General features: G+C 37.9%; 1 protein-coding gene across 1 annotated transcript in view; it reads right to left on the bottom strand.

The window, feature by feature from the left end:
- Window positions 1-2,614: 2,614 nt before the first annotated feature.
- The window catches only part of LOC137298264 (uro-adherence factor A-like), a 37,838-nt gene continuing 16,872 nt past the window's right edge, over window positions 2,615-23,580 (bottom strand). Inside the window, exons 2-4 of the mRNA XM_067830440.1 lie at window positions 5,719-5,780; window positions 4,530-4,698; window positions 2,615-3,988 (exon numbers count right to left, since the gene is read on the bottom strand). Of these exons, the coding sequence (XP_067686541.1) occupies window positions 3,666-3,988; window positions 4,530-4,698; window positions 5,719-5,780 (554 nt within the window). The 3' untranslated portion in view covers window positions 2,615-3,665. The remainder of the gene's footprint in view (window positions 3,989-4,529; window positions 4,699-5,718; window positions 5,781-23,580) is intronic.

Below are 23,580 nucleotides of genomic sequence, written 5' to 3'. Positions count from 1 at the left end.
AGGTCAGACCAACTGTAACACGGATCCGCCAGTCAATTTTTTTCAATATATGAAAAGGAGAAAAATTAATCTCACCTGCTCAAAAAATGAATCAGTAAAACAAGAAATAAAATCGGTCTGGCATCAGTAAGGTATAATGTGAATAGAAAATTAAAAATGTCAACATGTGTATTCTGCTATAGTATTGAGAGGTTTTGGAGTCATTGATATTGTTTTTAATATTTTATTAAACACAGTTGTAGTATGTCATACCGACATTGAAACAGATACCCAGTGCAACCCATGCAAGTCTAGATTAACACAAGTTTCAGTTTGAAAATAAGGAATGTCCAAAGATCCTTTTTGTTAGATTTTATGAAGATAATTTAGCAACCGAAAAATATGTTAATTTCGGAGACTATACGTTAGCTGAAGGTGATTGCTAATTGCTCGAAATGATTTAGTGGACCTGCAAAGCATGTATTTCAACTTGCCTTTTACAGGTTTGTCTTGACAAAATGATGAAATATATTCAAAACTACAGGGAATGAAGAAATTCTTTGTCATGTGTTCATGTATTTGTTCATACACAGGTGGGATATGGCTTAGCTATTACTGCTCATAAGTTTCAATACTTTCCTTGTTTATTATCATAAACGTAAAAGCATGATAGTATATCGATAGATCACTGCCATGTTTAAAGAAGTTCTGAGTTCTAAGTCATGTGTTCATGAATTTTTTCTTCATATATTGGTAGGTTAACTTTATTTGATATTTGTCTTAAGTGTCAATACTTTCTTTACTCATTATAATAAACTTAAAAGTATTTTAATATACCAGTAGATCACTGCCATGTTTAAAGAAATTCTCAGTTATAAGTCAGGGTTGATGAATTTTTTCTTCATAAACAGGTGGGATATGTTTCAGGTAGTACTCGTCATGAGTATCAATACTTTCCTTACATTTGATTACAGACTTGGATCTTCATGACCCAAAAAATGTCAACAAACAACATACTAAATCGAAAAAAACCAGATGTCTACATGGACAGAAACATGACCAAATCTCCAAGGCATGTCCACATTTTAAAGGTGAACATTACAAAGCACACTATTTACATAAAGCTAAACTTTGAACATAATTCATAAAATGACTAACATGTGATACTTACTCTTCAGAACAAGATGAACTAGAACTAGATAGGTGAACTAGATATCAGCAAAAAGATCAACAGTCTTCCAAAGCAGATTCTAAATTCACCTTGTTTAACAACAATTATTGCCTTCCACAATGGATGGGTTTACTAAATTCCTCATGAAGTAACGGAAATTCAGTTTAATATATTCGTGAAGCAATAAAAGAACCCCAAAACAGATATAGCCTGCTGTTATACACAATAACAACAGATAGGTGATATCAGTGGTGCTTTCAAAACAGAGATCACAGAAAGGAACAGCCTCTTTGAGGAACCTCTAAATGTTGTAACTTGCTGTTCCATCAATAGGGTCTCGCCCACCTGATGCAAAACCATTTCACACTCACCTGATGCCAAATCATTTTATACAACATTGTAAAGTTCACTAGTTTTAAGTTCAATGTTACCTCATCATTGTTACTCTTTGTCCGTGAATACAATGTTTGTTTGACATTTACGTTTTGTAACAAATCTCCATTGTAACAAAGGTATTACACTAAACAAAAAAATTACAAAATATCTAATTAATTTTAAAAACATTTCATATTTTTAAAAGTCACTTGTAGCGCTGAAACGCTTTAAATGTTGTTCTAAAAGATGTGAAGAAAGTAGGTACTTACTGATGTTCTTCTATCACCTTTTCCATGATCAAGTCTGTCTCTTGAAATTCAAGAAATGCCATGTACCACATTTGTCCCTCAAACTATGCAATCAGACAGCTTGTAACTACATGAGCAGCATAAACACATAAACATTTAATTATATTAACTATAAACAGTCACAATAAATACTTCAGAACACATATACATATATATGTCATCATGTACTCGAAAACCTGTACCACATATTCCATAAACAGTTGGTAGATTTATGATATCACACTTCCTTACTTCCTGATCATGAGTTTCCAGTACTAATCTAAAGAAGCTGAGGACCAGATTTTTTCATATTACTATTAACTGTCATGCAGTAGTGCAATAGTACTAATATGACCCATGAACAGTCAAGTTAGAATTGATTTTCACTTAAAAAACATGCTTGTCGTAAGAGACGACTAAGTAATGGGATCAGGTGGTCAGACTCGCTGACTTAGTTGACCCATGTCATGGTATCCCAATTACGTTGTTTCAGTGTCACTGGCGTGTCTGGTCCAGTCTCTATTGTTTACAGACTATGGCCAAATAACTGGAATATTGCACAGTGTGGCATGAAACCATAAACCAACCATGTACAGTAATATGAAGGAATTCAGTAATCCTTGACTTCTTTCGAGTAGCATAATAAACTTTCACAAAGTTACTTTTGAGGCATGGTGTAACTGATCTCAGTGTAACATCAAGGGGGAAGATGAGTTACAAACATTACTTCTAAATACATCTACTTAGCTACGAAATCTTCCAGTTTCACAGGTAGAAAAATATCAGGAAGCATAACAACTTATTTCTTCTTTTCATCAAATACGAAATGTGACTGTATGGTTATATCATCACATTTAAGAGACAAGAACAGGGTTGGTATTTTCAATGGCACTGGTCTGCGAAGTATTTATGACAGATAAGGCAGCATAATCCCCAAACAAAATACACTTCCTTCAACACCCTTATGAATTCAACAGTACCAGCATTATGATTACTTTGAAAGAAAAACCCTTGCTAATGTTGCTGATTGTTAAAGTCATCAACTTACAGAGCTGAGTGATGTTTATTCATGGAAAAATGAATTTATCAATGTATTTGTGATGATATAAACTCTGATATAAACCAGTAAAACAGCCAAGCGGACAGAAGCCTGCACATATGCTAAGAACAACGGGACAATATGACAGGTGTGGACTATGAGAAAATATTCCCATTCAGGCATTTTGGTGAGAGGTAACTGCAGTTAGCAGAGGCCTTTCTTTACAAGCATGTTCGTAAGTGATGTAACAAGAAATATTTTAAAGACATGATGCACTCATAAAATACTTCTGCAGAAAAGTGATGCACCAGTGAAATATTTGCATCTTGCAACAGTGGACGAAATTGGAGGGACTTAAACTCAGCACTCATGATTGGACAAGAAATTTGAAAGTTGTGAACAAGGGTCTCAGATTAATCAGTTCACAAATGTGACGAGTGCATCACATCTGGCATGTACGTGATCTTTGGTGTTCAAGAACAGACACAACTGGTTTACAATTTTCACAAATTCATACATCAGTACAACCCACATCTTGTTTAAACACTGCCTCTTCATACACCTGTTCATCCCTGTCTATAACCAAAAGTACACATTTTCACCAATCATAGTTAGTTCTGAACTATTTTCACTGTAAATGACAATCACATGCTCACCTCCATTTAGTGAGCCAGAAGAGGCAAACTTGGTTTACCATGTTTCAGACACACAAATCAAAGGTCATATTTCATACAACCAATCAAATCATCCAAAGCATCCTCCTACGAACCAATTAGAAAGCATTTTATATAAATACACAAGACAACCAGATACATCAGTCTTCTTCAAGTGTCTCAACATAATACTGGTTTTCTCGCAAATAGTTTTTCACTTTCTCTGGCACTGGCAGGACATCGATGTGATCTCGGCGGACCCAGCGTAGGATGAGGAAGCGACACATGTGCTGCAGAGACTGAACACGACAGAATCGAGACACAGGGTGGAGCAGACGCAGGGCAATTGGTGGCGACCCTGGCCCGGATGGACGCAGGAAGTACAGAAATTTCCCTGAATGGGAGAAGCGGATTGCCTGTTCCACAAACTCTCTAATAGTGGATGTCCCATGGGAGTCCGGCTGAGACCAGAAACTGAACACACCTGGAAAGAATAGACAACAACTGTTTCTAGATGTAGGTGATAACTGATTAAGTAGGGAAATATTTCTTAATGTTCTTGTCATAATCTTCCACTTATGTGCAATAAAACAAAATATCAACCTGGGCTTAACAAAACAGTGGTTAACAATGTGAATACTTATTCACATCACATACGATGTAGGTCACACACAGTAACTACCCAATATTCGGTCTAGCACTCGTGACTGACGACCTCACACAGTTTCTGGATAACAGGCCTGCTGTTGAAAAAGGTGTCCAAATGATTTGGGTGGTCAGGCTAAATCATGAATGTTACCCTGTGGTTCAGACAGTATCGCAAGCATACTGCTTAGTGCAGCACTATACAATTGTAATTGTAAACATAGGGGATTCAGAAGCATATGATAAAGCTAGAAAGTAATTTAATCACAGTGTATTATACTCTCATGTGATAGATGGGAATGCTGTGCTTACTAAACACATGTGATGCAGTGAACATAATGTTCACTAAACAACAGACCTACAACTCTTGTTACAGTTACCTTTGTTGTGCTCGATGCGTGTGTGGCACACAGCCCCCATACACTTGAAGGACAGACTGAGGATGTAGTTCTCATTGGAGCTGTCCCGGACAAGGAACGACCCATCAGGTTTGTTCAGCAACTTGTTCACTGCTTCGTTGTAGCTGAGTGGACCCCAGTACCAGCCACACTGAAATTACACGCGAATGATAGATACACTTTTATCAAGATTAAGCCATTTTGTTTCTATTTTAGTCTTTTTACAACAATTTCAGTCCAACTGCCTTACAGGCTATTACCCTCTTTCATATTGTGATATAGTGCTGTAATAAATACATTTAGGTCTTGACACTTACCAGGTGAATAAGAGATAAGATGAAATCACTGTGGACTTAGTCAGCTCCATCTGCCTCACTACTAGAACCCTTTGTAAATTGCGCAATATTTGGAATTTCATTTTCTCAGTAAAATGCTGATTCTAGTACTTTCTGGGGGGTGAGTCCCATACAGGATTCAATCTTATCCTCAGAGTCACCTATTCACCAGCTCAGAAAGTCAGCCATCTAACCCACTCATGCACCACAGCTTTCACTATCGCCCACCTATTGGACACTAGTCCCTTGTATTGGCCAATCTGCCTCAACACCTATCACCATGTTTTTTACTTAAATACACTTTTGGCTTGACACTATATAGGTGAATCACAAATAAGGCTATTGTACTGTATACTTGATCAATGTGAGGTGGGGTAGCCTAGTGGTTAAAGTGTTGGCTTGTCATGCTGAAAACACGGGTGCGATTACCAGAATATTGCTAAAAACGGTGTAAAATCATACTCACTCACTTACTTATCCAGACCCATCTGCCTTAGTACTAACACCCTGTTTTACATCCTCCTATTGGACCCAAGTATATAATCCAAGTAAATGACTCAACTATCCTTCCTTGATGAAATAACCTGCAGTAGTATTTTTCGTCATTATCAAACATGTGAATGGCATTCAACCACACTAAATGTATACAGATCCCTTGAAATTGTGATGAAAAGAATATGCTTGATTCACATTTCTGAACAATTTGGATATACAAGTAATAACTAATGTGTTGTAGTCTAATGTGAAACTGTCCTTAAATAACTGTCCAGTTTTGAAGTTGAACTTGAATAGACATCTGTGTTCCAATCTTTATCTGGTCTAGGGCTCAAACTTACATCCTTCAGTTGTCGCATGGACTCGAGGAACGCCCGATGTGCCGACGTTGTTGCACTGGGATCTGCAAGAGAAACATTAAAACTCAGTATACAAGTATACAAAATCTTCAACATCATTTTGCTTGGTTTGTTTGTTTGTTTAATGTCACACTATTCCAGCTATATGGTGGCGGTCTGTAAGTAATAAAGTCTGGACCAGACAATCCAGTGATTAACAGAATGAGTATCGATCTACACAATTGTGATATGATGCGTCAACCAAGTCATTGAGCCTGACCACCTGATCTTGCGAGTCACCTCCTACGACAAGAACGGGTTACTGAAAACCAATTCTAACCAAGAAGTGAGTGAGTTGGTCACAGTATTAATAACTTGCAATAGTTTCCTAGTCAAACCAAGTGTAAGCTTCATATGGGAGAAAAGATTGTAGTTAATCTGCTTTATTTGCCACTATGGCATTCAATTTTGTTATTTGATTTAACATAGCCCAAATACGCCATTTTTACAAAATATAACATGGAAATATAATCTGTTCATGCTTGTAAGAAAACAACAACAGATTCTGATTGCAACCTTTCCTCCACAATGACTATTTGTTCCAACAAGGAACATAATCTCAACAATTTGTTTTCAAGCAAGTGAGGCTAACCTTAAGTATCATCGCACTGAAAACATCTCCACAGACCAGCAATAACTCTGAATAACAGTGATAACAAGCTTCTTAATGTCATTGTAAGCTTTCCATTCTAAATCTAACCAAGGAGTTAGTTTAAAAAGTCAGTTATAAAGTTGCAGAAACTTTAACAATGATATCGTTAGCCTGTATTAAATCACAAGAATGTATTATGGGAATAAATACATATGACATGTCACATGGACAGTGTTATCAGCATCAAATTATCACTACACATGCAGTCAAGTGTTTACACAAACTATCTCAAAAAGCTGATAGCCTACATTTTATACAGCCTGTCAAACAAGTTATTGTGTTACTACATAAGCAAACAGCTATACTGTAGGCAGTCATGTTTTGGAGTCATTTATCGTGAACACTTTTGACAACCTGTAGGCTCTGCACCAAATATCTTCTCGTCAATGAAAGAAGGTTTCTCCAAATTCATCCTTTGATATTATGATAGACTAAAGACCTTGATTCAGTTATTTTCCCCATCACTCCCATACACATACCCATGCATCTACCTTGCTATCCATCTACACATCTACCTTTTCATCTATCCATCTACACATCTACCTTTTCATCTATCCATCTACACATCTACCTTTTCATCTATCCATCTACACATCTACCTTTTCATCTATCCATCTACACATCTACCTTTTCATCTATCCATCTACACATCTACCTTTTCATCTATCCATCTACACATCTACCTTTTCATCTATCCACCTACACATCTACCTTTTCATCTATCCATCCACCCATAATCATACCCATTTGATGAACTATACATCTAAACAGACATATATCAATAATTCAGGCTGGATCGTTAGTTGTTGTTTAATGTCTCACTCAGCATTATTCTAGCTATATGGCAGCAGTCTGTAAATAACATGGACTGGGCAACCCAGTGATCAACAACATGAGCATCAATCTACAAAATTAGGATATGATGACGTGTCAACCAAGTCAGCGAAGTTGACTACATGATTATATTATCCTCCTCTTAACAGCAAGGATCAATAAATCAGGGTGTTTACTCCAGTGGAATCAAAAGTAAAATAAAACGTAATATTCTCTACAGAAGAAACATACTGAAACGTCCAGGATGTGTCTAAAATCAATATCAGGTCATGAGAAGTCCCCAAGGGAATGAACATCTGTACAAACATCACCAGTGAACGTTCTATACAGCTGACTGATTGACTGAGTTCAGTTTTACGCTGCTTTTAGCAATATTCCAAAAATATCATACCAGGTGACACCAGAAATGGGCTTTACACATGTGCTCATGTGGGGAATCGAACCTGTGTCTTCGGCATGACCAACAGACAAACCCCACCACCCCTAAAATTATGAAATATACAATTCAAAATACTGTGATCTAATTCACTATCAAAATTTACAAGGCAAAGACATGAGTGAGTGAGTGAGTGAGTTTAGTTTTACGTCGCACTTAGCAATATTCCAGCTATATGGCGACGGTCTGTAAATAATCGAGTCTGGACCAGACAATCCAGTGATCAACAACATGAGCATCGATCTGCGCAATGGGGAACCGATGACATGTGTCTCCCAAGTCAGCTAGTCTGACCATCCGATCCCGTTAGTCGCCTCTTACGACAAGCATAGTCACCTTTTATGGCAAGCATGGGTTGCTGAAGGCCTATTCTACCCCGGGACCTTCACGGGTCGGCAAAGACATGAACAGATGGGACAAAAACAACAGACCTATTCAGTTTATCACTAACTTGATAAAGGTATTTCAAACTTTTTGTTAATTATTGCACATGCGATATGTCTTTAATGCATAGCTACAGGCCTTCTTGTTTACTTCCTGGTCTATAGATAACGTGTCAGGTGTGACTGTAATGCGGTGCTTAACAGACCATAACAAAACTGTATGTTGGTATGAAGATAAGCCCCCCTGGATATTCAGCATGTCAAGGAAGGCTGGTTCTTCACAGTGACTTACAATCAGTTATTATTCATGATTTGACTACACTATTCACCAGGTTTACGTCATGAACAAACTTCATGTAAGGAGATCCTGTAAATAAGTCCCATGACAACTCTGAGAGCTGCCCCTTATCCAGATGTCAACCTTAACCCTTGAACACTATCTTCCACACCTGACACTGACACTGAGAGCTGTTCCTCAAGCTACCCCTTTAAAATATGACAACTAGAACCTATATTGACTGTAACATTTCACAGCCCTTACAACTACACCCCACAATCCCTAACACCACTACAGACAACAACACCTCACAACCCTTTTCACCAATACTGATAGCAATGTCTAACAGCCCTTACAATTACTCCTCACAACCCTTGAAACAAATACAGACAACAACACCTCACAGTCTGTACCACTAATACTGACAGCAACGTCTCACAGCCCTGACAACTACTCCTCACCTCCCCTGAAACCAATACTTACAGCAACATCTCACAGCCAAGACAACTTCACCTCACAACCCCTAATACCAATACTGACAGCAGTGTCTCCTAATACTGATAACAGCGCTTGTCACCACCTAAAACAAATCCTTCCACCTCCTCTCCCACCATTACCGTTGAGATTGCTATCTAGTGATCAAAAGAAGAAAAAAATACCTGCGTCTTTGAAGCAAGCACTAGTTGCACAGATATGTGTGCTATATAAATATGTTATAATGATAATAAATACCAGTGGGTCATAGAATGATGACAAACCACCAATACACTTATAACTCATGTTCTACTGGAATGTTGCAATGCACTTAGTATACATGTTACTGCACCAAGGTAATCTCACTCACTTATCCCACTTCACTCCTCCAGGTCCTTCCATTTTCATGCAAATCAGCTTCTTTGACCTGCATAAGACTACTGAAGAACTATATCCTAGCCCAAGTTCTCAAGGGTACTTATATTTTATTCAACTTATTAAATATTTTTCCAGTTAATGATATTTTTATATTTTTCCTAGTAATTATTAGAAATTCCTTTTTTCCTCTGAAGCAAAATGAAACATGTCTAGACAATATTTGATTTCACCAAGAGATATCACCAAATGTTCAGAGAATTTGAACAATTCTAAATCATTTTATCATGTAGGGAATAAAACTATGATAAGCCAGTTGGTTAAGCTTATATCCTCAGCTCTTGAGTATCATATCTGGGAGTCACTATAGGATACGTTTGCCACCCTCACCTAATCCTAACCCCAATCCTAACCCAACCTAACCCTGACTCTAGCCCTAATCCTTAGACTATCAGAGGAAAAAATTATTGGTGGAATAAGGTAAACGTGGTGGTAAAACAGCTACATAGTAAAGTGGCGAACATATTCCATAATCACACCAATATCAGTGGATAAAAGATAAAATCTGCACCTCTTGTACTACTATATTCTAAAAGTAACATTCTGTATTTGTCACTGACACAAAATTTGCCAACTTTGAACTGCAGTATCTTCACACCAGGAAATAACTCAAGTTTCAGTGTGTCATAGGTATGACTAACCACAAAAACTGACTTCAATCAAACTGTTATAGCCACCGATTAGTCATAAGACAATAAAATACCGAAACCCACTTTTCAGATGAACCAGGATGCCACCTGTGAGGAGAGGGCCCCAGAGTCACTACCATCATGTGGAGATGTGAGCTTACCCTACTCTCGGAGTTATGTATGTCAATGAGAGGCTGTTTCACCCATCAACTTCTGCAAAACTTGTTAAGATAATTACCATCACATTTGTTCCAACAAGGCCCTATATCCCCGCTTGCTCAAATACATTACTGTAACACATGTTTGGAGTCTCTCCTGGTTTATGGCAGTGTTTCTGCTTATCTTGCTCCTACCTATGCTGTAAATTCCATTATCACTTCCCTACATTGTCCATGTACATATCCTTTCGTATCTCCTCCTTCAACAAGTGATAACACAAATGATTTAGAGGAAAGGTTATCAGAACCCCTCTGTCACAGGCCGTATCAGACTTGCCATGTTACTGCTCCATTTTCTCCGATCATCTCGCCCAGATTCCCCTTTATGCAGCATCATTTTTAAATGTTGCCCATCAATTTCAATTGTGTACTTTTCCCTCATTATCTTTCATTTCCATGCTGACACATCCTTAACTTTTTTTTAAGTATGACACTATCCCTCCATTATCATTACTCCATAATCCCTTCCTTTGCTCATTCTTGGTACCATGAATTCCCATTCTTCTACTTTCGATCATCTGACATCCAAAATTAACTTCCTTCCCACAGAACCCTCCCTTCTCCACATAACCTTAACCCACTTCCAACACAATCATCCCGTTTTCCACATACAACCTTACTGCTAAAAGTGGAGTAAAACTAAACTCATTAACAGCACCAACTCCACCCAGACCTCATTAACTTCCCCTCACCCTAACTGTGGCCCCAATCTCCCCATTCATAATCCATCTCCTCCCCTAATTTAACCCAAACACACCTTACTTTTAACACATGCTGTCTGGTGCACTTCCCTGTGATCTGTTCTCAGCAATCCCCTCCCCAACCCCCGTTCCCACCCTGGCTATCTGGAGACACCCCTGACTAAGGATGAGATAGTACCCAGTGGGACGGCTTCATTAACAGCTTGTCTACATCAGAGGTCCTCACTGACTCATCCTCACATCCCAACTGCACCTACGACACCCCAGGGAGTTCTCAACCACCAGCCAAAGCACTAACAAAGTGACCACATCAGCTGAAAAAGACATTCTCTGTAAAGGCTTATCAATGCTACTTAATGGCACTTCTCACTGACTAATCCCGCAATGCAACTTAATATGTTTTAACAGCATGCATTAACGGGTTAGTGCAAAATGCCCTTTCACTGATCTCAAGTGATATGGCCATACTTAAAAGAACTCAGTTAACAAACCTGCATATGTTCTTAACATGATACTTGAGTGTGCTGTGACAAGATTATACAAAATACATAACATCTCAAATAAGATGCATTTTTTCTAACACACATCTGTCAATGATTTATACAAAAGTAAAAGTTTAAAAAGCATCAACACAACTTTTAAAAAATTGCAGCATTCGATGTTGTTTCACCAAAAATACATTTATGCATTAAGGGGAAAAAATAACAGCACTGAAAACATTTAACAACAGTTATTTTGTACTGTTTTTCACCTCATATCTTGCAAGTATTTCAAACACATATCGAATAATGTGATTCATACCCAGAAACCATCTCTAGCAGACAGACAATGAATAGCTACACATAAAGGTCAATCTAAATTTCAAAGGTTTCCAACCCATGCCTAATGGATGCATATCGTCCATTTCCTATTTTTTAAGGCCAGACTGACAAATGTATGTTCCACCTCAACATCAATCTCTGTCTTGTCTGTCACGTCAGACAAACATCTAAACATCAAAGCAAAAAAAGAAATACTCCTTTTTTAATCTCGTTAATATAAATCTCTTTTATAAAATGTTTTCTTGGGTTGGACAAAACTGTAAATCTCAGATGACTACCTTTAATGGAGTTCTTGACCTCAACCTTGACTACTACCTATTGATTCATTCAATAATTTACCAAAACAGCAGTGACTGATACTGCCAGATCTTGTATAACTATTTTTCTAAAATATCATTTCATAAAATTCATAATCATTGTACCACTTTTGATACATACACAACAGGTTGCCATTATTTAAGATATGTAGTTCACTAACTGTTTATTATGAATTACATGTCCAGAGCTTCAATGTCAATTAAAATTGCACAATCATAAAAACAATAATCAAGCAAATATCAGGAATAAACGATGGCATAATGTCAAAAGACACTTTTTGTTGATGCAGCAAAGAGAGTTTTTCAAGAATTCAACCTTGTCTGAAACATGCTAAAAAAATTTTGATAAGGTAAGATAGCTTTCAATTCAGGTCCACAGCTTATTGATAATGCCTGTTAGGTAATATCTCTTGCACAACTAATAATATATGATACTAATTTAGGGAGGAAGCCTTAGCTTAGTTGTTCAAGCCTTTGTCCATGTTGCAATCTGTAACCTTCGTGGTGCAAAGTGGAAACCGATTTCTGGTGTCCTCTATGATAATGCTAGAATACTGTGAAACGCTGTCCACACTATAGGAATAATTATGCAAATTATTACTGTATAGTGTGTGAGTAGATATATTTATGCATGTGTTTGCATGTGTGTTTGTATATGTGCATATGCAAACATGTAATTTATATGGATTACATCTGTACTGCAAATTTGTAAATAAGTGGTCTATTAAAAGAAACAAATGAAAAAGTTATTACTGTATAGCGGCGTCCATATGTTTACGGAAGTGACGTCACAAACCACGCTCACTCAGACATGGGTAGGCAGAAAGCCACAATGGCTGATGACAACGATGGGAACCAGTGTAGCGTGAAAGGCAAAGAATGAACGGATTATGTACTTAACATTTTACTTCTATCTGATAAACACCCCAGGTCAGCTCATCCTCGAATCTATGAGAGCCTTCAAGTCACTGAAAGCGCATGAATGTGTGGAAAGTGGACACCTTTTTCTGATACAGTACCACAATGTCGATGAAAATTGTTTGTGAGATGACTGTTTAAGTTTCAGACAATCCAGTGATCAACAGCATGAGCATCTCTGTGCATAGTTGTCAACCATGTCAATGATCATCCGATCCAATTTGTTGCCCTAACGAAAAGCATGGTCATTTTACATACATATCATTTTAATAAAGGTTAACACAAAATTTTCTTCACCAGTGTCCACATCACTTTTATCATCACATTCATATATGAGGGCTAAAACATCATAAAGTGCACTGTGCAGTGAAGACTTCGTTAAAGTCTTGGCACTGTGTAAAACTCAAATACACTGAGAAACAGCTTAACGTCAAGAGTGACTGAGCTTGTGCAGCTTTGAGCAATATTAAAGTAATATTACAGCAAGGGACATCAGAAATGGGCTCCACACATTGTAAACATGTGGGGAATCAAAACAGGCTTCTCAGCATGATGACTGAATGCCTTAACCACAAAGCTATCTGACCTCATCATGAAATCATGGTGTTTACAGCAGTGGCCTTATTGGTCTGACATAAATGACATTGTGCATTTGAATCCAGAACAAACCCCAAATATGACAAACTTACACTGAAAAAAACACAAATATTCACGAGCCAAATGAATTATATATGTTTCATTACATCAAAATAATGGTTCATTCATCATTAATTATGTGTAAACTCTGTCCCAAGCACCAAAGTTCCTTTCAATGGGGCTTTGGGGTAACTTAGTACTCAGTCCTCATGTCGAAGACCCGGGTTTGATTCTTCACATGGGTACAAGTGTAATGCCTTTTCTGGTGTCCCCCACCATGATATTGCTGGAATATTGTGAAAAGCGGCGTAAAACTACACTCACTCACTTCTGTTCGACTCAACATTTGTCAGAAAACAGTGACTGCAAAAAAATAACAGCAGCTTCAGTAAGTCTACCTCTACATCAGGAACACAGTACTGGTTTGACACGTAATGAAAATGTCACTGCATGAAAACTGTCAGGTACGTCGTCAGCTTGGGCTCCAGGATTCAGTGTCGTGCAAAGCTGATGCAATAATCAAATTTTTTAAAAGGTTAATCTGCATGCCACAAGAACTCCTGGTCTACAACCATGACCACTGCTCTGTTACACAACAAGAAGCTTACACTTCAACAAGAAGCTTACACTACAACAAGAAGCTTCATGTGTTGGCAGCAAGACGAACATGAGAAGCCAACAATGTCCATATAATACTGACTTTACTGTGAGTTTAGAGATATGCCACTTTTAGCAATAACATGAATATCACTCTGGGGACACCAAAATTGGGTTTCACACAGCACCAATCTAGGAAATCAAACCTGGGTCTTCGCCATGATAAGCAAATGCTTTAACCACCAGACTAACTCACTATCCCTACTTTCCTATGAAACAGCGCAAGTTCAGTTTTTGGTAGCAGATTTTGCTAAGATGAGATAATGTGAGGTTAGGTGAGGTTGGGTAGGGTGTGGTGAGGTAAAAGACTACTGAAGTGTGGCTGCATGTTCCGATATGAACATATGTTGCTTTTATAGCACTTGCTCAATGAGATAAATCACTGCAGTTTAACAGGGATACCATACTCTGACACTGAAAATGACTGAGGCAAACAGTCCTCATTTTATCTCGATAATGTCCAGTTCTAAGCCTGGGTAATAACAAGTACCATCAAACATGTATTTCGGCAACTTCTTATGTCTGGGCAGATGTAGTATCAACTAGACCATGGAGTTAGTTTCCACAAACCAAACTGAAACTGGTTTCTATGCCATTTAACAGACACAAGAAGTTTCTATAGGGTACATTAGTATATTGCGATATCAGCTCATGTACAATTCTGTAATGACTTCTACAACAATGACCCCTTCATTATTCGTAATCACAAAATAATCCCCTTCCTCATCTAAATCACAAACAGTATCCCACAAAGTGCCCCCTAGGCGTAACTTTAAATGTCGGGAGGGTCATAAATATGTTAATTCTGGTGTCTGTGCAACATGAGGCCACGATCCCAGACTCCCACACTAGGATTACATGAAACACTGTCCCCATCCCGGATGAGGAGCACAAGCCCCGCACGTTACGGACCACAAACCCATTACCATAATTACTCATGACTCCATGTTATGAAGTCATAGGCTGTGTTCCCTGAAGTAACAGATGTATGTACCTAGCAGCTAATACTGATTAAATGTTTACATCAATTTAAGTGGAAAATATCCAATTTGTTAGATTAAGATGACATTATTTAAATGGTAGCAGTGACCTAGTGGTTAAACGTTCCCTCACTATATCAAAGATCTAAGTTCGATTCCATACATTTGTACAATGTGTGGATACCATTTCTGGTGTCCCCATACTGTGATCACTGTTGGGATATTGCTAGAAGTGTCTGAAAACCTTACACACTCACTCAGTCTTTAACTGTTCTGCTTCTATATCAGGGATATAGATAAATGTATTATGTTTAGGGTTCATTATTTTCATAACAGTCATTGTATGAATGAGGTCTAAGTGTAATGATACTTAAAATGAGAGGCAACTGTGTTAATGACACATATAATAGTATTCAAAGTGTTTTCCAGTCCCTGAACCACATTATTTTCCCTTCTGCCAAGCCTTCTCTTCAATCTTAAAGCCATAATTGAATCAAGTCTAGATTTATCCAGGTATCTCTGGTCTTTCTGGGGCTCGTTTTCAATTTATAAGGTTTTGTTTGTTATTATCAAAATTATAAATATCACAGTACTGACATCTGTCAGTAAATCTCAACCCAATGAAACTATTTGAAAACGGATATGGCAATACAATACAGGACATGTCCTGTAGAAGAAAACAAAAATAACAAACCATGCCGTATTCAAATTTCTATGGACTGTGACGAAATGAGTCTTTTCCTATATTTCATTTCATTATAAGTGACCTTGACCTCAGCATGTGTCCTTTCAAAATCTTATTTACTTAAAATTCCTGTAACATAAAAATGTTAAACATTTCCCTTTTGGATATTTACAATGGTTTTGGACAAATGGCCTTGACTTGCATTTAAGCCTAATCTTTGTGTGCAGTGCTTTGGCTCATGTCAATAAGAAATGACATATCTACTTTGTGAGGATCACAGCAGGTGAAATTGAGATTCAAAAGAGCAGAAGGGCACAGAATAGTAGGAAAACAAAAAAGTAAACAGAAGAAATGGAGAAAAACTACACACATCTGATGAATAGATGAAATTGAATAACTGATCCAGTGAAAATATGAATACAGAGAAAAAATGAATGTGATACAAGTAAGGTTTGACTGGATAGATACAGCCATGTCAATTTATCAAATCAAATTTGAAAATAGCCATCAGAATTATATCGCATGCACAACAAGCTCCATTCAGTGTGATCCCATACCATCACACGATCCATCTATGTGTACACTGTACCTTTTCTCTGATGTGAATAAAAACATTATTCCTTAATATGATGCATCCATGAGATCTACTGATGAGGCCTTCTGATGAGACCCAAATATGATCTATGACATAATCTCAAAATCTGAGTCCCTGATGTAATCTATTAATGTGATCCCATGTTAAAAACCCTTATGATCCATGACATTTTCCTACAACCCCTTGATATGATCATGGGCAGTGGGGTAGTCCAGTGGTTAAAGTTTTCGCTCATCATGCCGAAGATCCAGGTTCAATTCCCCATATGGACACAATATGTGAAGCCCATATCTGGTGTCCATGTTGTGATATTGCTGGAATATAGCTAAAAGCTGAATAAAACCATACTCACTCACTCACTCACTCTCTGATCCCATATCATTTCTCCAAGTGATACCCTTTAAAGATCATATAACATGATCCATGATATGACTGATCCCAAACCATCCCATAATGTGATTCTATAACATAAGCCACTGATTCAACACTTTGAAACCTGTCCCATGGGATAACAGCCAATAATGCATATTTTAGTCAGCTGACAACAGAATCTCAGGAACTGTGAAGGTGCTACTGCTTCAAGATCTGGTGAATGTCTGGCTAGGTGACCTGATGTACATACAGTCATCATTACATCATGGGTTTCTGTTGACTACAGGTAGCTTTTACAGAGGCCAAAAATGTTTGGGTTTGGGGGCTTAATTCTTTGTTTTTAATTGTTTAAATCATTCATTTCAACAAGTTGTCTGGTCTGTTATCTACTTTGTTCAGATCTGGTCCTAACTAACAAGTGATTGGTCGCAAAATTCAGCCAGCTGACTCTTCTGATTCCATCTGCTTCCTTTTCATCTGACTCACATATGCAATATTCATTTCACATGCATACCAGATCAGAGGCAGATATAGTTTGGTAATGTCTTTATAATGAATTCATGGAGTGGTGAACCTGTTGCAGCAGCAACTTCCTGTAAGAACCGGAGTCTGCCTTAAGTGAATTTGTCAGACGTTTAATCCCACATATTTGAAGCCACATCAGTAGTTCAAAAGCATTGATGGGTCTTCAGTCCTGAATGCTTGTCATTCAACCATATGCAGGGATTGGGACAGACAACTTTAACAATAGGCCATTTCCAGGATTATTAGCTCTTTTCTGAATTTGGCATGGGTGCCCTTGAATCAATATTAAACTTTTAATGGTCAATTTTTTATTCTAATATGCAAAATGGCCAATGGCCAATGGTCTATGCCTTTCCCAATCCCTGCATATGTATCCAGTCTACACTTCCATCACTTTTTGGGAAGTGCAAGTAGGTATGGTTTTAAGCCAACTTTCAGCAATAATCCAACAATATCATGTTGAGGGACACCGGAAATTAGCTTCAAACATTGTACACATGTGGGGCATCGAACCCAGGTCTTCAGCGTGACGAGAGAGAGTTTCAGCCACTAGGCTACCCCTCAGCCACTTGGTGACTGCCACTGTGAACAGGTGACATCTCAAGCATCATAATTTGTAAGGTGGAAAAATGGATGGGTTGGTCACTGTTTATCCTGGCTCAACTGAGTGACACCTTACTTGCATGGTGCTTCTGCTGTCAATAGTTCCTCGACATAAGGAACTTGCTAACTTACACCAGGTGCACTGAAACCATGCTGCATGAGAAATATAAAACTGCACCTATAAATTTAGGTGAACACTTAGTTTCTAAATGAATACATAATTTTGATCGTAACAAAAGAGCCCATTTAAATTAAAAAGGAGCCCAAGTGAGATGGGAGACTCGAAATAAATCTACACTTACAACATTTAGGGGTTCAACATTACGGAAAATAAGACGGTTCAAGGACTGTGAGACAGACTACCATGAATTTAAGAAATTACAAAAATTAACAATGTATGTTTGTGAAATGAACCGGAACATGTGCACCTAACTTTGAAGTACCCATGGTTTGATGATGTCAGTCCACAAAGCACGACAAATTACACTTGACAGAGATTTATGTATATGCTGAATGTGTTCAAAACTTCATATTGTGGGTATACACTAGGGCTAGGCAGACACAAGTTTGGACACTACTCACATGCACTAGGTGTGTGATGACATATATTGGATTTTATTAATTTTCAGAGGCACGCTACACAAATGCAAGCATTGTCATCTAAATCAAGCCGTTGCCATTTGTTGTTTGGCATAGATCTGACAAATTTCAAGCCACTGTAATATTGCTGTAATATTGCTCGGAGCTTGTTGGCCAATCCATTCATGATGTATTATTTCCATTAATAAAATATGTTTAAATCATACTGCTATACTATTGCTGTAATTTCATATTCAATAATTCTTTTTGTATGTGTGTAATAAAGATGATCATGATTGGACTGATTAATATAAATTAAAGCAATACATCGTTCCAGATAAAAACTGTTCTGAAACCCCTGCATTTTGTTAGGGACAATCTGACCTCACTTCACTTTAATATGCTCTTTGTCAAGCCTAAATGCACTGAACTTTTTAAATCTTAATTTCAACATAATATTTGGGCATTCAAAACAACAACCTCCTCATAAAAAAAATCCCTGAACTTCCCATACCAAAGTCAATTTCCAAATTTAGATCACTATGAATAATATAGAATACACGTTTAATTTCCAAATTTAGATCACTATGAATAATATAGAATACACGTTTTTAAAACACAAGATATGTGTCATGATATACACATCTGATACATTGTGACTGCTGAAGAAACAAAAATACAATACAGATTAAACAACTCACCATAACATAAAGCACCATAACAACTCACTTATGTGGTAATAAGGTTTGATAACAAGGCCAAAGCAATTTGTATATAGAAAGCCAATGCAAAAACAGTTAATGGATGAAATATGTAAGTATCCAAGTCACATTGCCATACGATACATACCTATGTGATGTGATGCAAACAGAGACTAAATATTATCATATAAAGACTACCTACATCGTAAAGTCTGCACAGATTACCTTTATTTTCTTTTAAATCAAAATTGCTCAGATCTGACAAGACCATGACAAAAATACTTTGCCACATCTTTAAATATCTAAATTAATTTCAAAAACGTATCTTGAATCAAAAAAGGGTTCATGGCATTTCCAGGTGGACTAACTATTTTACTAGGTAGATGACATTTCAAGCAAAACATTTCTTTGCAAATATACATCCGATGCTTGTCTTAAGAGGTGACTAAGGGGATCAGGTGGTCAGGCTCGCTGAATTGGTTGACACATGTAATTGTATCCCAACAGCATAGATCAATGCTCATTCTGCTGATCAGATCACTGGATTGTTAAAACTTGATTATTTACAGACGGCTGCCATATAGCTGGAATATTGCAGAGTGCTGCCAAAAGCTAAACTCACTCACTCACTCACTATTTGAAAATATGAGATAAATAACCTGAAAAATTGAATTTCAACCATGAAAATTTGGGTTGCATCTGCCCACCACCTTGTCTATCATACAGATCCTGAAGCAAATATATCCACGAAGGTCATATGAGTCTAGATTACTGCAGATTCTGAAAATGAAGAAAGTTTCTTGTCTCCTTTTCATACAGTCAATTAAACAATTTAAAACTGTTTCTCTGCAAGAGTTCATTCCAGGGACTAGATGTTAGTCTACCCTTCACAAACAGTCTCAGCTCTGTCCCTGCTGCGCCATTCTGCCTCCCCCCACCACTCCCCAACCACCCCTCTTCTAATCACCCCTCCGTACTTCGTATTTCGTCCCCACACAGTCTTCTATCTGACAAGTGCACATTTGGTAATGTAATTTGTGAAACCCAAGAGCCTAATAACACAATCAATGTCTTGTGAGCTGTGCATGGACAATTGTATCATGCTTTTTAATCGGGTTATTCAACAGTTGGTCTCAGTTCCACTGACATGACTACATGTACAACTGACTTCCTCAGCAAATCCCTCAACAGTTATGTACTTAAATGTGCATAATGAAAGTGTTTCATGTGAAACATTCTGTTAAGCTACGCTCATTCAACTAGCACAACAAAACCTTCATCAGACACTTTACAGCACTGTAAAGCAGGCTTGAATGTTCAACATAATCTGGGTTGTATTTCATTTTCAAACTGAATTTTAACCTCAAAACCAACTTGCTTTGCAGCTTTCTTCTGCATAATCACTCTCCCTAAAAATATGAAAATGTACGAGCTACGGGATGACATAGACATCATCCTAACTACATCTTCAGTCTTTCGTATTTGACAGAAAGGAGATTTCTGGGATTATGTCACTTTGCTAATCACGCAGGTTGGCTGCCATGGAAACATGACATCACTGTTTGATGACATCATTACAAGCTATGACAGTCTTCTGCATACATGCAGAAAACCAATGTCAGGGCATTAATGTTTCATACATGTAGTCAGCAGAACAACTTGTCTTGTCAGATTTGCAGGAACTTCAAATTTGATATGATGACAATCGACAATCAGTTTCAAATGATATGCCCTGCAAGTCTAGAAACATACCTATTTCCAGATTTATGCCTACGAAGCTGACAACACTAAGTGTACTAAAAATATTCGTTTCACCTCTTAATCATATTTATTATGGAGCCAGTGTCAGTTTCCTAAAGCAGATTATAAGTCTGCACTGTAACCAAATCAGCAATGTGACAAGCACTTGTCATATCAGTTTGGTTACAATATAATTATCCTGAAGCCACTAAGACAAACACTGAACAGAAAAAATGAAATCTCATTAACTTAAGCACTCTTCTATTTGAAAACTTGACAAAAAGCCAGAGTTGCATTCCTTTTGGTGTTCAGTATATGATAAACTGATTGTTTGTATCATACTATATTTAAAATGTAAGGCATGAATCATAGCAATGTCATGATTTTCAGCCTTGGTGAAGACTGCAATGTGAAAATGAGAGACAATTGAATCATTAGAGGTTAAGGTTTGGTCAAAGATTTTCTTTTACTTTGGTATGAATATGGTATGATTGATGATAGGATGCTTTTGATGTTGTAGCGGCCACAAAATTTCCGAGTCCCGTGCTGGGATTCGAACGACGGACCTTCTGATCAGAAGTCGGACGCCTTGTCCACATGACCAAAGAGGTTAACCCCCGTGAACAGAAGGCACGTCCCGGGCCGCATAGTTGGGTACTGAGGCTTATTTTGTTCAAATGTGATATGAACGTGCTCAGCCCCACGTTGGGCGCCAATGTAGCGGCCACAAAATTTCCGAGTCCCGTGCTGGGATTCGAACGACGGACCCTCTGATCCAAAGTCGGACGCCTTGTCCACATGACCAAAGAGGTTAACCCCCCGTCAGCAAGCTGACAAGGTAAGGATGTCATCTGTGGGATGACTCCATGCCCTGTTACAATGTAATAAGCATTCAATCTGCCCTTCATTTGATAAAGTGGGAAAGTGATAGTTAAGTCATAATCAAACCAGCATGTGTTAAATATTAACAGGATTAAAGACTTGAGTACTATTAGTACTATTAACAAGTTAATCTTGCAGAATTAAGGTTCCCTGTACCCAGTGCTTGTCTCTGAGTGGGGATTTTGGAAAGAACAGTTCCATAGTACTGAGTGCTAGTCTCTCCATTGCAGTTCTGAGGAGAACAGGTCCCATACCAACAGTTTGTCTGTTGGGATTCTGGGGAGATCAATTCCTCTGTATCTACTGGTATTCTGTGGATTCTAGAAAGGAAGTCATGTCAACAGTACCTCTTACTTGGTTGACACATACCACCGTATCCCAAATGCGCTGATGGATGCTCAAGCTGTTGATCACTGGATTGTTTGGTGCAGACTCCATTATTTACAGACAGCCACCATATAGCTGGAAAATTGCTGAGTGAGGCATTAAACAACAAACCAACCAATGAAACATAATTTATGTTTCCTGGCTCAGTCATCATTCCTAAGCAGCCATCATGCTGATGGAACATCACCAACTGTGACATATACACTTCCACTTCCAAACCAATGCTAAACATTTCTGAGTTTAACAAATCCTGGAAAAAAGCCCCAAATATACACAACAGACAACAGGTAGGTATACCTTAACATATTCTTCACACAATTTCTAACTGACAGGGGCGGTAGAGTTCGTTGGGCACGCCAACACAGATTCAATTTCCCACATGAGTACAATGCACAAAGCCAATTTTCCAGTGTCTTTGTGATAATGCTGAAATTTTGCTAAAAGCAGCAGAAAAATAACCTCTCTCGCTCACATACTCTTTCACTGACAACCTCTGACACAACAGACATTTCTATTGGCCAGTGAACACAATGTGATAATCAGACTTAGTAGAGTTTAAGACACATAATGTACTCATTAAGTAAATCACCAGACCCAGAGAAATTTGACTAGTCACAGGCTCCAACCTCATAACTGAAGTTGCAGACATCCTGACAAATATAGAAACCCCTCCTCACTTCCTTACAATATTTGATAAGAAGCCTACATATTTCCACATCACAAAACCTGAATCATGCAAGCAGAAGAATCATGTTGGAATCCTACTTCCCCTCAAGTCAAAGAAGGGTCAGGGGTGAAGAAGAGCTGTCTAAGTATGTTAGAAAGATAAGACAGCTAACATTAGCAGTGAGCCATGGCTGAACTTGTGTAGGTACTGGCACCTATCTAACCTAGCTATAGTTCTGGATCCGGATCTGTTGGTGGTCCAGTGAGACAGCAGACAGCTTGACCATTAGACTAACGCTTAGTCTCTATATACATATAATTTTACGGAAATGGATTATTCCCTTTAAATTGAAAAGGAGCCCCTGTAAGAAGAAGAATCTATGGGAATCTAGCCTTGCTTCATTTAGATTTAGCATTGAAGATGAAGAGGATATAATATGGTTCAGGGACTGTGAGACAGACTATTTGACAATGGACTGGAAATCTGTGCAACGTAAACATAATCCTAGAAAGCATTCATAAATATATATTTTGGAGCAGACAACAATGATCTCAGAATGAGCTGGTTGTCCAGTAAACAGCAACCAACCACTTTTAACAACACCACAGCAGTAGACACCAGAAATGGTCTTTGTAGGGAATACAGCATCGAACTTGGGTCTTCAGCATGACCAGCAAATGGTTTAACAACTAGGCTACCCC

The sequence above is a fragment of the Haliotis asinina genome, chromosome 10 (genome assembly GCF_037392515.1).
Source record: "Haliotis asinina isolate JCU_RB_2024 chromosome 10, JCU_Hal_asi_v2, whole genome shotgun sequence".
Classification (NCBI taxonomy): domain Eukaryota; kingdom Metazoa; phylum Mollusca; class Gastropoda; order Lepetellida; family Haliotidae; genus Haliotis; species Haliotis asinina.
This window is presented reverse-complemented; position numbering and strand designations above follow the sequence as displayed.